Below are 16,940 nucleotides of genomic sequence, written 5' to 3'. Positions count from 1 at the left end.
TTTATTTCAATATGAATAGGGTTATTATTGGCACGATCAAATGTGACAATAGATTTTCGGGTTTGTTTCTTCTCAATTGGGGATTTTCAAAACATTTCTTTTATTGCAAATGTTTTTAAACACAACACAAGACTATCAAAGGCAAAGATCAAACGCCATGTTGATCTATAAAACAAAAGAGAGCTCCCACGAGGATATCGCATAGTCTTTCGGTGGGTGTGTGCACTGAATTCATAATGCAACGCAATCATTTTGGGGTTGCTGCTGCTGCTGTGTATCTATTTATATGCATCCGCTGTCATATCTCCCCCTTCCATTCTTTAAAATCTGTATTTTTATGACATCACTCCGCGCCCGCATTTTCATTTCGTATATTTCTTTGGCCGATAACTTGACGTGTTGGTTTTTCAGCTATTCGAGTGAATAATGAGTTTACACAAATTTGCCGATCCCGCCCTGGGTCCAATCAGTTCAATTACGATCCGCCAAGCTTCCGGGTAACAACTCATACAATTCCCAAACAAGAAAATGCTGGCAATACTTGTATGGCGTGTTGCCTATAGTAACATTTGTATGAATCACAAAGGCTATTACAGGCAACAAAGCGAGCGAACGCGCGCCATGTGAACGTGACACGGATTGATATTGGGAAAATATCGACGGAAGCGCGGCGCTACGGCGGAAGATAAAACATAATACCCACACGGCGCCGACTCCTGGCATCCAGTCTTTCATCGTTTCTCGTATCGAATAGACGTACAAAGCATCCGACCCGGACGTCGCAAGGGTTATTGCGTTACTATAAAAAGCTGAAACTGTCGAAATTGGCCGAATTTGTTGTTACAACTTTTGAAATGCGCGCGTCAAAGTAGGACATCTTTTCGCCGACTTCTGCCTCGGTAAGTGCTATTTTTTTCCTATCGATTTAACATTCATTCATTTGTGCCGATTAAAAAATACTGTAGGGAAAGATCTGTTCTCCACAGGTTTCTCAAATTGGAATTACGTAAAAGAATAGATTCATTCTGACCCCGGTTCAACACTCCGACAGCTCATCTTTCTTCTTTTATGGGCACTCTCCATCATCGATGCAATAAAGGTGGACAGGGTCATCGCAATCTCGTTATAGGAAACTGCCAAGAGCGAGAAAGAAATCACAAAAACAGAAAATAGATAGTTTCCAAGAAATGACAAAAGCTATATAGCGATAATATCCTTGTCGAGATTTGATTGGGTCGAGGACCCGTGGGAATCCAAATAAATACATACAGCCGTTCACGCTGTCGGCCGTTCTTTATAGGATTCACAACACAACCAAAAAAATTCAGCGGATGTGTTGGACATATTACAGACCTGTCAGAGACTTCAAATGATTTCAACTTCATGTTACATGTTCCAATTTATTTAGAAGCTCTTTTTTGGAACCCCAAAATAAGAAAGAGGACATCAAAAGCTCAGCTATGATGTTCCCGCGTGAAATATCGAACGAATCAACAGTAGCGACTTCTCATTACCAACGGCTGGAACAGGACAGCAGAGAGCTGGACAATGAGCAGCCGGAAGGTTACATCCCTTACAACCAGCGTTTGGAGCCGTACATTGTTCCAGTTCTCTTCGGCCTCATCTTTCTGTTGGGCGTCATCGGCAACGGTTGCCTCATTGTCATACTTTGTTGTCAGAAATCCATGCGCAACCTGCCCAACATGTTCATCTTCAATCTGGCCCTGGGCGACCTTCTCGTCCTACTGTTCACCGTTCCGTTTACTTCAACAGTCTACACGTTCGACTCGTGGCCCTACGGAGAGTTGGTCTGCAAAGCTTCCGAATTCGCCAAGGTAATCCATTATCAATGCTATCATCCGCATATCTCTCGACGGTGTAATTGGCGTTGGTTTTCCTACAGGACACGTCAGTTGGCGTTTCCGTTTTCACGCTAACGGCCCTCAGCTTTGATCGATACACGGCCATCGTGCAACCAGTTCAATCATTTGTTAGTGGCCCCAAATCAAAACAGTCTTGCATCATTGTCAGTCTTGTTGCCATCTGGTTGGCATCGCTCGGCTTGGCCTTGCCGGCCGCCATCTTTTCGCATTTGATGAAACTTAGCGGAGAAAAGATTCCGGAAGCCGAACGGATGTGGGACGCTAACGGGACGATAATGGGCCCGACCCATCGAGAAATCCTAGTTTGTTATCCTTTCCCCCAAGAATTCGGCACCGTCTATCCCAAAATTATCGTTCTGGGTCGTTTTCTCATTCACTACTGTCTACCTCTCCTCATCATCGGAACATTTTACGCCATTATGGCCCATCATCTCCTTCGAAGGTATTCGTCTTTGTCTAATTATTGACTTTTTTATTCACACATTTGAGTGTTTTATCGACGACATTAGCATTCAGATTATTCCCGGGCATGCCACTGTGAGAACTTCGTCATCCAAACGACAGCCTAGACAACCCCCATCAGATACGTCGGCATCTAATAATGTAAAGTACATAATATTTACAAAATGCTCATGCGACTTGTATGTAGCCATTTTCGCAGAGTCTTAGTGCATGCTGGGAAATCAATTTTAAACGCAAGAGCTAACAAATATTTGTTGAAACCAAACAAGTTTTCTAGTTCACAAAAAAATTTAGTCGTTAATGTTTTGTGATTGAACGTAAAATCGATAGAAGCTCGCGAGCATGCTTTTGATATCAAGTTTTTCGAGCTCTTTTGGCAATTATTCACTAGACTGTAATAGTGTATTACCTATCATCCTTTTCCGCCAGAATATCAGGAAAATAATGACCGATAATGACATAGAAATGCGTTGCCCCCCGACCCAATAAAATAGATTAAAGATTTAGAATTTTGTAATTCATGTCAAACGCAGTTCACTCTAGAGTGTTAGCTTACTCGACAATCCCATCGGTTCTATTAATAATAATTCACCTTTTGCTCTTGGTTTTTTCGTGAATCGATTCCACTTGAATCGTGACGCAGGCCAACGAACCCGCCCTTTTACTCCAGCTACCGCAGCCCAACAAGAATCGCAAATCACGTCGCAAAGTAGCCAAGATGGTGCAGGTAAAAGTCGCATTAATCTCAAATCGCTTAACGAATTTCATTTCTCAATTCAATGGATGGATTTGTGCAGTATTTTGTGGTCCTGTTCGCCATCTGCTTTCTACCCATGCACGTCTTCTTCCTATGGTTCCACTTTGACGCCAACTCGCAAAACGATTACAACAATTTCTGGAACGCGTTCAGGATTTTCGGCTTCGTCTTGGCCTACATCAACTCGTGCATCAATCCCATAGCCCTCTACTTCATCAGCACCAATTTCCGCAAGCATTTCAACCGGCTATTATTTTGCGGTTGGGCGCGAAACGGCAGCATTAGCTCGGAAAGAATCAGGAGCCGATCAGAACGTCACGGAGTCAATAACTATCCACTCAAAGAGTTTCGCGAAGAGCATCCGCCGCTAGCGTCAGAGCGGATGACGCCATCCGCCTGTTGCAATCAGCAAATGACTTGTCATCACGGGCTAGGAGGCCAGCAGCACAACGTCACTCACCATCCCAGCGTAATCAACGGAAACACGAAGCCAACGTAATCGAAAACACTACACCATAATATTTAAATCCTTTTAAATACAGTACGATCGATAACAATTATTTTTCGAAATTCCATTAGGGGGCATTGCGTGTACGTCCGTGGGCAGCCGGAAGGATCCTCATCCGCATCGCAAATACCTAGCAGGCCATAGACTCATTACGTCTGATGATGATGTAATCACTATATTGCATTCAGATTTAAAATTCGGCTTCCAACGGTAAGTGAGCAAACGTGTAAAATATTAAATGTGATTTAAAGATTGAACCTTCAAAATGATCCCTCAATGTCTCAAGATAAAATTAATTGGTTTTATATCTCACACGTATCCGAGGAATACAATTTCTTGGGGGACATGTGGATGTTAACAATGTTATCTTTGAACTCAGCATGGATACGTTTCTGATTTATTCTAACAAGAGTTACTGCCATGTTTTTGGGGTCTTCCAAGCATAAAAAAAGTTGTTGCCATAGTTTCTGCTGTCAGAATAAAAAAAAAAGAATGTGTAGGGACCAAACAACCGACCCATCGTTATGGGAAGACGAATAAGACCCTGTAACCTACAGCTACAATTCAAACTCGGCGGTAATTTAACATTAAAGATATGAATCAGAAAATACACCGGCAAGTGGCTAAAAGCGGATTGCAGTTTCCGCATTGTGGTTGCAGCAGCTCATTTAAAAATTAAAATTAAAGAGTCTACTTATTGCTTGGCAACGTAAGATAAAAGTTTTCAAATTCAACCATCAAGTATTTAAATAAAAACTGAAACGCGCATTTCCTCTCATGGCTTACCCATTTAGAATTTACCATACGCATTGAGGCAATGAAATATTGACTTCATTATCTACTTAATACGTGGCGCTTTTCCGTTCAATTTTAAATCCTTTCAAACTCGATCTTGAACCTTTCAATGAAAGGACTTTGAGAGAAGAATTTACTGAAAACCCTTTTGGTGTTTCCAATGAACTGAGCTTGAAAGCGGCTTGACGTATTCGTTGCCAAGGAAGTGGGCGGCCTATCATTTCGTCGGATTGCTAAATTTCAAAAGGTACAGTAGCTATAAATACGAGGATATTTACATCTAGCCATCTTGTATTTTTCTTTCATCTCGAAAGGTAAATTAGCAAAATATGACGTTGAGAGACAGCTCCATGATTGGCACGTCAAAGTAATTCGGGGCGGATGAACCCACGACATCGCCGTTGGCCGCAGTAGAATTGGTTTCATTCATTCCCAACAATCTTGACAAGTCTAAGTCACACAAACCAAAATACAGCAGTCAATATAGGTGTGTACCCGGGCGTTTTTGGCGTTCTGTAAATTTCCGCATGCGCAACAAAATGTTGTAGCCTGTTGTATACGGCTCAGACTACATGGATTTCTGCTGCAATAATATTACATTTTTACGCGCCACTCAAAGCAACAAACGGATATAAATTTAGTAGTAAGGGTTATAGCTATTCTGGAACGTCAATGGGCGGAATTAGTACTTGTGAAATAACAGCAATATACAAGTTCGTAGTGTCGCACTAAACCATTTATTGGACGCCGACGAAAACGTATTTGATCAATAGCAATTTCGTTTTGAGGTATCCTGCTGCTCTCAGACAAGGGGCAACAATGTACAGCCCAAATAATAATCACCCCAGGAATTCTCAAACTGAACCCTAACGACATTAACAACAACCTCAATAAAAAACATGTACTATTGCATAACATTTCGATGTTAAAACAATTAAATTTAACACAGCAGCTCGGTTGCTAACTTGGTCTCCTATTTTAAAAACAAATGAGGAGGTGCCGGTGTAGCGGCAGATCCTTCTTGGTAAAAAAATTGTCTTGGTTGCACTTGAAGTGTTAAAAGTTCAAATATTTTCGAATGTGATGGTTTAACCACAGAAAAAGTTGTGAGCTAGAAAACAAAACAAGCCTGATCTGCAGTCGTTCAACAAACGAGATAGTTGGTGAACCCTTAATGAGAAAAAACAAAAACGGAGAGAGAAAACAGTTGCAGTCAACTGCCGAGCTTAGAGACATTCTCCGTGACTACGTAACGATTTATAATCAACGCCACTAAAAATTGTCAAAAAGGAAAAATGGAGATCAATTGTGTCCTACCTTTATGCCTGGGAAAGGCAGTCAGGCGTCTGCAGTTGCTCCATCCATCCGCTGAAGAGTTGAGTTACACCAGACGGGATAGGGACAAAGGGTGTCCTCGTGAATACACCCACATTCACATGGGCGTACACGAGGACATTTAAAGAAAGGGGAAGAAGAGATCCATAACTCGCTCGACATCCTCGGTAGTTTCGCCAGTGCAATAGGATGCTTTTTATCTAAATAAAAATAGAAAATGGGTTACGAAAAAAAAAATTGACAGAAACGACAAGTCAGGAAAAGTTGAAAATGAAACACTGGGTAAACCTTAATTGTTAAAATTCGAGAATTTAAGGTTTACATGTAATGAACTGCATTGATGCAGGTAATTCAGCATTAAAATATCTAGTGTCAAGCGATGATCCTTAGATTGTTGCTGATGACAGGTTAACACCTGCATGTATATTGTGGGATTGCAATGACTGGCACTGGCCTCAAATCTGCAAAAAAGGAAAGAGGTTATATGGTGTAAACAATCTGCATGCATTGACAGTCCGATTAGCCAATTATACATGATAAATGCTAGTCAGGACGAACTAGCATTTCACAAATTTTGAACAGAACACTTTTCTATAACTCCCATATTCATTCTTAGTTTTGTTTAACTGCTAAACAGTATGAAGTATGACGGTTATCGAAAACAAATAAATCTAAATATAATTCTTGAACGATGCTTGAACTTTTGTCTTATTTGTTATTTCGAAAGCAGACGACACTTGCCCAATTTTCTTTTGTTAAACAGCTTTGTTTACGATAAATCGATAATACGATATCGATAGAAATTATACATGATAAAAAATCAAACTCCCCCCTCAAAATCCAAACCGGGAATAAGTTATAGTTGAAATAATAAGAATATGAAATAAGAATACAATATATATAAAAAGGCAAGACCCGCCCTAATAACACCCCCAAAGACCCTCTTGGAAGCCAAGCGGGAATAATTAAATTAATGACGACTTACCGAAGAAAAGTGAACCAGAGATGTCTAGCAGCCGTTTACACACTCCGTCCATCACACGTCTAGCAGCAGTGCAGAAATCAGTCACAGTTATGAACACAGAGGAAAGAAGAATACACATCGTGAACACTGGCCACCACGAGATAGAATGAAATGTATTACATCATTTTTCTGGTAAATCCAAGGATCTCTTGGTTAAGGGTAAGAGTTATTACGCAATAAATGGAGGGAGAGTCAGAGAAAGTAAAAAAGTGACAAAAATAAAATTGATAAGGAAAGGGTTAGAAAAATCATTTGGAACGAATCAAAACCAGTACGAAAAATGTAAATGATTTAGGTGACGGATCCTCTGGAAATTAAACATTTATTAACACAGCAATCACAGAAAAATTTGTTGCTATTTTGTCACTATTGGGTATTGGGGGGCCGGGGCTAAACATCAAAATTTCATCACAATCAAAATTGTTGTCAGATTTATTGAGCTATAAATCAAATTTTCCCAGGAAGCTAAGAAGCGAATTTCCCTGGGATAATTATTCAAATCCTCCTAAAAGTTTTTTTTTAATTTTGTGTAATGCTATTAGAGGGAGGAGGGGGGGGGGAATTGACATCGTCTAAAATTCCGAGTTGGTCAAGAATTTACTGTCCACGCAATGCACGGATGAACCTAGACTGTCGGCTCGAAAGACGGACGTGATTGCTGCCGGTGATGAACGAATTCATTGAGCGGATAGTTGTTTAGACGAACTTCAGAGCGGGACCTTAGCGCACTTCTCCCGTGGGAGGTGATGCTGTCGCTTCCCCAGCAGCCACAAAATAATAGCCGGTTGAAATGCTTGCGGAAATTGGTGCTGATGAAGTAGAGGGCGATGGGATTGATGCACGAGTTGATGTAGGCCAAGACGAAGCCGAAAATCCTGAACGCGTGCCAGTACTGGTTGTACCTCGTCTTGGATCTCGGGTCAAAGTGAAACCACAAAGAGTAGACGTGAATCGGCAGGAAACAGACGGCGAACAAGCCCACGAAACACTGCGATGAGCAAAAAGATGTAAATTATTAATTCTCAAAAATAGAATGAATGAATAATGACGACATATATACTTGCACCATCACGGCCACTTTGCGACGGGATTCTTGATTATTATTAGCCTGAAAAGGAAACCATGAAAATCACGTCAATTGGTAAATCGATTAAATTATCCGGTCGAGTACATTGTTTGACGAATTATCTGGCGGACATGAACGACGGTTAATCGAGGCAGCGGTCAGTGTCGCTTGGCCAGGAATAATCCCAGCGCTATAACGTCAGAGAAAAATAAAAGAAATAATTAAAAATCTTAAACCAATCAATAAGTTTGAAAAATTACGTGTTCACCTGCGCTTGAGATGACGGGCCACGATTGTGTATAACGTGCTGATGACGAGTAGCGGAATAAAGTAGTGAAATAAGAATCTGCCCAGAATGACAATTTGGGCGTAAGCGGGACCGAATTCTCCGGGAAAGGGATAACAAACGTGAAATTCATTGAAATAGCTGGGCTCTATTACTCCAGTCCTGTTGGTGTCGTCGTTAATTAGCAATAATTCCGTGTCCGGCTGCAAGCTTTTGCTCGAAGTCCATTCGCCGGTTTTGTTCACCCAAATGAATAAAATATGCGAAAATGAGGCGGCCGGTAAGGCCAAGCCGAGCGATGCCAACCAGATGACCACCAGAGTGATGATGATGCACGGCTTCGATTTGGGGCCAGCCACGTACGACTGGACAGGATTGACAATCACGTTGTACCGGTCGAAACTGAGGGCCGTTAGCGTGAAAACGGAAACGCCCACCGAAGTATCCTGTGATTAGAAAATCAACGCCAATTACTCACCGTCAAGAAATGGATGACATTGATTGGATTACCTTGGCAAACTCGGAAGCTTTGCAGACCAACTCTCCAAATGGCCACGAATCAAACATGTAAATTGAAGTCGTGAACGGGACGGCAAAGAGGAGCACGAAAAGGTCGCCGAGGGCCAGATTGAACACGAATAAGTTGGGCAGGTTGCGCATGGATTTGTAGCGGCAGATGATGAACATGAGGCCGCCATTGCCAACGACTCCCGACACGAAGATGAGGCCGAAGAAAACGGGAACAATGTACGGCTCTAGTAGTAGGACGTCCTTTTGATCAATGCTTGACGAATTGGATGCTGATGCGTTGATGGTTATCCCATCCAGTAGCAACATGATCTCTGCCAATAAAAGACCCAAATGTGAACACACGTGAGTCTTCCGCAATAAAATTTCGATCGAAATGAATTTAATACTTGCCAGACGATTAAAGAATAAGAAATCGATGACTTGTACCCGTGGTTTCCACTCCTACGTGATCATTTCCAAATGGAATCACTTTAAGAAGTTGGCGTCGGCGGTGAACGAAGACAAATTGATTCCGCACAGCCGACGACAGTGCTGCAGCACGTCCGTCGAACTCGAGAGTCGGCGGGACACTGCGAATGCCACGATTTTGGCGGACTGTATTTCAATAAAAATGGCAGCCGCCGCACAAGCGTCTGCACGATCCTTTTTTTTTTCTTTTCAATACATCCGGATTCAATACTACTGTTTCTAGCTGGCTGAAAATTTGACGAGATTTATACAAAGTTGCGGACGAGTTTTCAACACCCAAGGATTGCGTAATGTACAATACATTGTTCACTTTTTTAGGGAGCGAACCCATTCGGTGTCAATTTGACTGTGAATTGAAGACGAATCGTCGTCTTTGAAGTCAAAGTGAATCATTTCCCTATTTCTTCGTATGTTTCTTGAATTACTTTCCTTTTTTCTGCCTTTTGAATGTGTTGACATGCGTTTTCCCCTAGACATTTTCAGCAAACAATCGAAAGTCGATTAACTTTGCTTTCACTGTATGTCGGCTAACAGAATTGAACCTCAAGGGCTTTGTATGTACCCACTCACATTTCCTCTACTGCGTATAGACATCAATCTTTACCAGTAGCAGAATTTTTATGAAAATCGGCGAAAAGTATATCTCTCTTAGCAAATACGTAGTTGTGATTGCGGCAAAAAATATTGGAGGAATATTATTTGTACTGATCTATTCATTTCTTGTAGCCCATATTTCCACGCAAATACACCTATATATATTGTAATGAAATAATGGGAAAATGGAATACAATTGTCAAAGCATATCCGTATTCAAATAATCATTCAATATCATCACTCTTATCAGCGTATATCACAGCAAAGTCAGGTATTTTAGTCCTCTTCATTGTTTCAGCGTCTCCTACACCTCCCCAGTGCTGCTTCATCACAGAAGAAAAATCGTTTCTTACTTTATCTTGAGGGAACATTAAGTTAAATCTTGTGATAACAACTAACGCGGGAAGTTTATTAGCTCGGTAAGTAGACACAGACGCCACTGAAGCATACACATATTATATCGTCCAAGCTGGAAATTTTGGATTCAACTTACGTGTTTGGGGGTTGAATAATGGGACAGATATAGATCAAATGGCGGATCGACTAGGATATTTAGTTAGACTAAAAGCTGTTTACTACAGTTTGATTAGATTGAGATTGGATTAAAAAAAAAAAAATCATCGCCGTTTAACCACCTAAATTATCTTATGAACTTGTATCAATCTGGCCCGCTAGAAACCGGCTAATAGCTCTTCCATTATTGGTCGGCCAAATGATTTGTTTTATACCCGTTGGAGCCTATACTATCGACATCGCTGGATCGATTGACGTTAGAGCCTCAAGATTATCTTTGATGTTGGTTACGGATGCTGATGAAGTCACCCGCCAAGGCTTATTATTGCCGGAGGTTTCATCGTGCACGGAACTAACGGCAGTTAGCGGCACATCAGATCCATTTTGACTTGAAGTTGTTCGCTTGTCGGACGGCGTCTGCTCCAGTGACGTGAGTGGATTCGATCCTCGCAGCTGAAATTCCTTCAACGGATCGCCTCCGTCACGCCGACGGTCTTCCCGGCGGCAGCGAGGCCTCGCCGATTTGTCCTTAGAGCGGACGTTGATGCTTCTACCTTCGTCCAGGCGACAGCAGCAGAAAAGTACTCGATCGAAATGTTTGCGGAATTTGGTGCTGATGAAGTAGAGCGCTACGGGATTGATGCACGAATTGGTGTAGGCCAAGACGAAGCCGACGATCTTCAACGCGTTCCAGAAGTCGTTGTAATCTTCTTGCGAATCGGGATTGAAGTAGAACCACAAAAAGTAGATGTGGATCGGCAGGAAGCAAATAAAAAACAGGGCTACCAAACTCTACAAATTTTTGAGCAAGAAAAATAAAATTTAAATCATTATTAGGTTCGTATTATCATCATGGGTTAAGGCGCGAACGTTTGAATATTCTACCTTCACCATCCGGGCTACTTTGCGACGGGATTCCTGGTTACTATTGGACTGCGGAAAGTGGGAATTCATCATTAAATGGTTCAACTGATCGTGTTGTATTTTGGGTACAAAATTTCCTACACTATTGTTGGTTGGGGAAGTTGCTGATGGCGGATGTTGACGATTGGGCGGTTTAGATGAGGCCGCAGTCACTGCGGCTTGACCATCAATGTTCCCGGTACTGACAATATAAAAAACAACGTGAACTCTGAACTGTGCATGTCTTTACTTGGCTGGTTAACTTCATAATTTAACCCAAAAAATCAAGAACGACTTATAGTACCTGCGAAGAAGATGACGAGCCGTGATCGTGTAAAATGTGCCGATGATGGACAGCGGAATGAGATACTGAATCAAAACACGGCCGACGATGACCGATTTGGAGTGAATGTCATCGCCGAATTTGCCTGGAAACGGATAGCAAAAGCGAACCAGGAGCTGGGCAGACGAAGTCTCGTTATCGTTTTGGGTTTGATTCAATAACTGATCGTCGTTGTTGACGTCATAGACCACCACAGTCGATGAATTCCAAGTTGGCAGCAGTTTAACCTCAACCAAACGAGAAAAGACGGCGGCCGGAGAGGCCAAGCCGAGCGATACCAACCAAATGACGGCAAGAGTGAAGATGATGCGACGTTTCGATTTCGGGCCAGCCACGTACGACTGGACAGGATTGACGATCGCATTGTACCGGTCGAAACTGAGCGCCGTTAGCGTGAAGACGGAAACACTCACCGAAGTATCCTGTGCATGACCATTTCAACATTTAAATCAATTCAATAAGTGATATAGACAATTTTATTTTACCTTGGCAAACTCGGAAGCTTTGCAGACAAATTCGCCAAAGGGCCATAAATTGAACGTGAAAATGGAGGAGGTGAACGGGACGGCGAAGAGGAGAATAAACAGGTCGCCTAGGGCCAGATTGAACACGAATAGGTTGGGCAGGTTGCGCATGGATTTGTAGCGGCAGATGATTAACATGAGGCTGCCGTTGCCGACCGCACCCACCACGAAGATGAGGCCGAAGACAACAGGCACCAGGTATTTTTCGACATTGACCCTTTCTTCTTCGGCGGAATCATCGGATGCGTTAAGGGCAGCTGATTCGTTCATCTTTTCTGTCCATATGAAACACTTCTCAAGCGAATGTCGGAATAAGGTGCGACTTTAAACAATTAGACTATACTTATAGAAACGATAGGCTAGAATTAAACGAGGACCGTGTATAGTGAGTGCGGATGACAGGATTGATCCGGAAGAGCATGTCGCCGATTCAAGGGCTCACCAGACACTGAAAGTCGAGTTGGCGAAACCTGCCGAAGAAACCTCGTTGTTGCTGTTTTTTTTTCCTCACTCTCTCCTGACGACGGAGATGTTATTGCTCTGCTGGTTCAAACATTCGCGTTTCTTTCAATATGTAACTCTGCGCAGTTAGCACAACCGCAGCGAAAAAAAAAAAAAAGCTCGCTCACATTTGTATTGGTCGGAAAGATCTTGCTCACTCAAGTTTTTATTATTTTTTTTTAGACGTTTGAATTTGCCGCCAATTCGTGGAGGTGCGCAACTGCTGTCAGCGTATTCATCCATCGGCTGAAAGCCGAAATTTGGCAACTTTTGGCAGCTGGCTGCACTGTGGATGGGCCGAGAAGGAACTATTTAAAAAGCGGAATCAAGATTGAGATTCATATGAGAATAATGTAAGGATTGGCTGTCAGCGCTCTAGTTCTCGGCAAAATAGTTCATTCTCCTCGTTTGTTTATTGCTCTCTCGCTGACCTCGATTCAAGTCATTTTCTCTTTTATTGCTTCGACTCTCTCCCGACCTCATTTGACCTAGCTTTTCGGTATAAAACCCGTCGCAAAATGTCAATCATCAGCTCAGTCTTTCTGGCTCACCCGTCGCAGGATGTCACTGTGCAGTCCGGTCTTTCGCTACTGGCTCACTTGTCACAATCTGTCGGGTTATTAGGGCCTACTTCTTCTTTTTCCGTTGTAGTTATATTTTTGTATTTGCCCGCCTCATGCTAGAGAAGTCTCGCGCTTCGCATGTAGGACCGTAAAGCCATGTATGTTTCTACAATAAATGCTTTACCCCGTCTATCACCGTGTTGGAGTGAGTGACTTTTCAGTTCTCACAATAATTGTGTTCACGCATCCAATCAGCTGTGACGTCGGTGCGGTACTGCTGGCGTTGGCAGGGCTTGTAATGTGGGACTATATACTGTAGTCGATCGGAGATAAAAGGTTAATATGTAGTAATAATATATTCTTTGGGAGCAAGGGTTTCCCTCCTTTGCGCTGTGCACACTCAAAATAAACCTATACAAGTAACACGTTTTGACGGAGAGAATGGCTACACTTCTCCTGGGAATTATTCGGCGTTCATCAAAAAAGTTTGCGAACTTTTGAAAATTCTTAAACGGGTGAAACTTAATCCCTCGGGAGATTGTGCCTCGTGCGCTTCGCAAAATTATTAAGAGGAGGAGGATTGTAAAACAACTTGAATCCCCGTGTGTACCAGTTTGGCGAAACCAAATCGGCGAGATTAACATTCATGAAATTACAATAAGACATCAAGGTGTTGGCCACGAATACGTATACACAGTTAACTCACCCCAAAAAAAGATAGTTCACTCACGTTGACTGTCCGACTTGATTACATTCGCTCCGAGTCTCCAACTGCATTCAATTCATGTGCGAAGTCATTAACTAATGATAATTACACTATTCACTCTATACAATGAGCATGTCACCTCACCACCATAAGGCAGCACAACAACCTACACATCGATAGAATTCGGAGATGCTGGATATTTTCTTGGCAACTACATTATGAAAACAGAAATCTACCTCAATCTTTACTGTGACACCCTCAACTGAAGGAACAGTGACTGTTGCTAGGTGTACTGTATACTAAGAGTCTCGGCTTGTTTGCAGTGCCGAAATCAATGCGAATCTTTTGAGGCAAAAAGAAAAAAAGGAGAAAACCAATTTTGTGTGCACGACGACAAAGTGCGTCGATTTCTCCGTATAAACGTAATATACGTTCAATGCACCGTACAAAGTCCTCAGGAGGGGGGGGGGGGGTCGCCTTTAATCCAACACGCTGGCGTCTGTCAATGGAAATTACACAAACGAAACTTTTGATCGACATTTTGAACAGATATTCTTGACAGTTTAAATACGATCGCAGGTTTGATTGAAAAAAAAGACCCGCCAATTTCAATGTAGCGCAGTTCGTTCAATTTCAGTATTTTGATTCGTGACCTGCTCATTTTGATTGGCCAAATGAGGGGCTCGCAAGTTTCTCGTCCTGAAATTTAACCCAAAAATCTATCAGCATCATATCTCCAGCTGGATGCTCCACAAATCCGAGCTTGATTCCGCGCATTAATTCGATCGGAATTGGAATTGCTTAGCGACGGACAGAGAGCATTGATTGAATTCGCGGATTCGATCAATGCTGATAATATCACGAATTGGTCACGAATGTCCGCGTCTGTTCCGACATTTTCGTTTACTATACGCGTCCTATTATATTGATAGGGGATTGGGTTGGGTCGACATGTTACAATTACATCTGCGAGCAATTTTCACGTTTTTCTATCGACGAAATGGAAGAGTTATATTCCCAAAGTTTAGCGGTTTGATTATTAGAAGCAAGCATTCAATGTGCCATGCATATGCAACTTTGACGTGATAACTTGTCACTTGATAAAGTTGGGGGGGGGGGGGGAATAAGAAGATTTCACTCCGCCGCTGCCTGCTTGAGGGAGGACTTTTGTGTGTACGCACAGAAATGAATTAGAAAACCCCATGAAAAGACGATTTTTAAAAAATAGACAAGTTTTTTTTTTTGCCATTTTTTTTCTACAAACAAAGCGAAACAAAGTGAATGGGTTTTCAAACTGAGGGACTACTGATGGTGTTGATGCGATACTCGGCCAAAGAGTAAGGCGCTGGGAACGAACATACATGAACGTACATGATAAAAATATTTTTCCTAACCATATTCTTTTGATGTACGACTCCCACAGGTCCCACTGTCAATATCAAGTTTGAACTGCGTTCATTACGACTAGACGACAAAGTCCTACAGCCTACGACTGGGTCTAAAATGCTGTAAGGGGGCGGGGGAAGGCAGGTGGCAACCTTGGTGGCACCAACCCATCAAAACCATGCACCAGTTCAATATCGTCAAAGAAGAAACAGCGAGGAGCCATGCACAGAAGTCGCTCCTGGTTACGCGGATACCGTCTCTCTGTCCTTTGATCCATCAATCAATCGTTCAAATAGACAAATACATATTTCGAAAAAAATATGAAACATCCAACTTTTCCCGCTCTTCCGTCACTCCCAGCTCGTCCGACTTTGATCTATTTCTTAAAGATTAGACACAGCGACCTATAGATGTTATACCAATGAAAAAGTAGTAGTCGGTTCTGCTATCGGCCGCTGTGGTGCGCATCGGCGTAAACTGCACACGATTTTTTGCTCGACTACTACTTTTTCAATGGTATAACATCTATAAACGGAAAAACAAAAATGAGATAAAGGTCAATCTTTCTCGTGTAGACAGCCGTTGATCGAAAATATCGTTATAAAAATGTGTGTGTGTTTTTTTTTTTAACTTTCAAATCAAGCGGAACCGTATCGGCACAATATTGAACAATTATTTGAAGGTTTCCTTGAGGGCAAAGAACCAGGAACCAATTTCAAGAGACTATGTTCAAACAATCTCTTTAAGAAATCAATTAAACCCAAGATGTAAAAATAGAAAAAAAGCCGAGCTCGAATGATTTCATCTGCCGGCTAAAAACGGAATGCCTACGGTGTTTGCTGGATGGCTGAGCGAAACACGACACGCATTGTGTCCGCCAGACTGAACGCCAAGATATTGCCAACTATAATACGTGATTGAATCAGTTGACATTGTCGTTTGTGTGCACACAGACAGCGTGAGCAAACTCAATTTCATCGGCGAGTATCGACGACACGCTCTTATGTCAACAGCGTTCCGCTCTATTTTTTGAAATTTGAACCGAATCCCGCCCTAATATTTTCGATTAGTTCCATCTGGTTTTAGACGGTCGCACTAAACGTTGCATTCGCTTCGTCACGATTGAAATTTTACAAAAGGGTTTCACGCAAGAAAGGCAAACTCAAGAGAAAGCGGGACCCACTGACGATTAAATCCGATTGCAACCTGAATTTCTTGCCGATCCTCTTATTAAAATGACAGCCGCTCGAGAACTTTACAGAATTTTCCAAAGCTTCTTCTTAAAGCAACTACTTACCAGGGTAAGTACGGTATTAAAAAAAACTTTTAATGACTTATTCTCTTATTAGCTATTCAATGACGACACTATTAAAACGGTACCAGAAGAAATTAGGTCATTTCTTCAAATGAAATTGTACGGACACCACTGCCACCTAGTGAGAAAAGGCAGCAAAATCTAATCGACCAAAATTGAAAATTTCCTTTTTGGACAAACAAAATGGACACACGGGAGTAAACGAGATCTAAGTAATCTAACCAACACGTAACTCGTTATTACTGGGCGTTCGGCACGTATAAAAATAATCAAATAAAAATACGATCCTCCTACCTTATCCATTCCCGTGCGTACGAGTTCAACACTTGTATTTTTCTCGGGGAGTTCTCCATCGAGTTGCGTGTGCACATCTCAGCTAATCAGAAACGCAACTGTGCACACTATTTTCTAATTCTTTTCTCATTACGGAGAGGAGGAGGGTTGGGGGGTGGGGGTGGGCGTTCACTTTTTGTTTTG

The 16,940-nt window shown here is 42.1% G+C and overlaps 3 protein-coding genes across 4 annotated transcripts; 1 reads left to right on the top strand and 2 right to left on the bottom strand.

Moving 5' to 3' along the window:
- Positions 1-746: 746 nt before the first annotated feature.
- LOC124349651 (neuropeptide CCHamide-1 receptor-like) lies at positions 747-4,234 on the top strand. Its single transcript, XM_046800414.1, has 7 exons — positions 747-899; positions 987-1,835; positions 1,904-2,325; positions 2,393-2,486; positions 2,989-3,072; positions 3,143-3,597; positions 3,682-4,234. The coding sequence occupies exons 2-7, from the start codon at positions 1,461-1,463 to the stop codon at positions 3,752-3,754; spliced, it is 1,503 nt and encodes a 500-aa protein (XP_046656370.1). The 5' UTR covers positions 747-899; positions 987-1,460; the 3' UTR covers positions 3,755-4,234.
- A 2,625-nt stretch (positions 4,235-6,859) lies between these two features.
- LOC124349726 (neuropeptide CCHamide-1 receptor-like) lies at positions 6,860-9,026 on the bottom strand. Its single transcript, XM_046800535.1, has 5 exons — positions 8,627-9,026; positions 8,099-8,562; positions 7,936-8,020; positions 7,825-7,872; positions 6,860-7,752 (listed from the first exon to the last, which is right to left on the bottom strand). The coding sequence occupies exons 1-5, from the start codon at positions 8,951-8,953 to the stop codon at positions 7,390-7,392; spliced, it is 1,287 nt and encodes a 428-aa protein (XP_046656491.1). The 5' UTR covers positions 8,954-9,026; the 3' UTR covers positions 6,860-7,389.
- An 874-nt stretch (positions 9,027-9,900) lies between these two features.
- Positions 9,901-16,925, bottom strand: LOC124349663 (neuropeptide CCHamide-1 receptor-like). Of its 2 annotated transcripts, XM_046800434.1 has the most exons (7): positions 16,758-16,925; positions 12,622-15,552; positions 11,954-12,556; positions 11,430-11,890; positions 11,228-11,327; positions 11,108-11,155; positions 9,901-11,014 (listed from the first exon to the last, which is right to left on the bottom strand). In XM_046800434.1, the coding sequence occupies exons 3-7, from the start codon at positions 12,260-12,262 to the stop codon at positions 10,448-10,450; spliced, it is 1,485 nt and encodes a 494-aa protein (XP_046656390.1). In that variant the 5' UTR covers positions 12,263-12,556; positions 12,622-15,552; positions 16,758-16,925; the 3' UTR covers positions 9,901-10,447. The 2 variants fall into 2 exon arrangements, with proteins under 2 accessions (XP_046656390.1, XP_046656391.1); XM_046800435.1 differs by having other exon boundaries at positions 11,954-12,801.
- Between the last annotated feature and the right edge of the window lie 15 nt (positions 16,926-16,940).

Source organism: Daphnia pulicaria, chromosome 7 (assembly GCF_021234035.1).
Source record: "Daphnia pulicaria isolate SC F1-1A chromosome 7, SC_F0-13Bv2, whole genome shotgun sequence".
NCBI classification, from domain to species: Eukaryota; Metazoa; Arthropoda; class Branchiopoda; order Diplostraca; family Daphniidae; genus Daphnia; species Daphnia pulicaria.
This window is presented reverse-complemented; position numbering and strand designations above follow the sequence as displayed.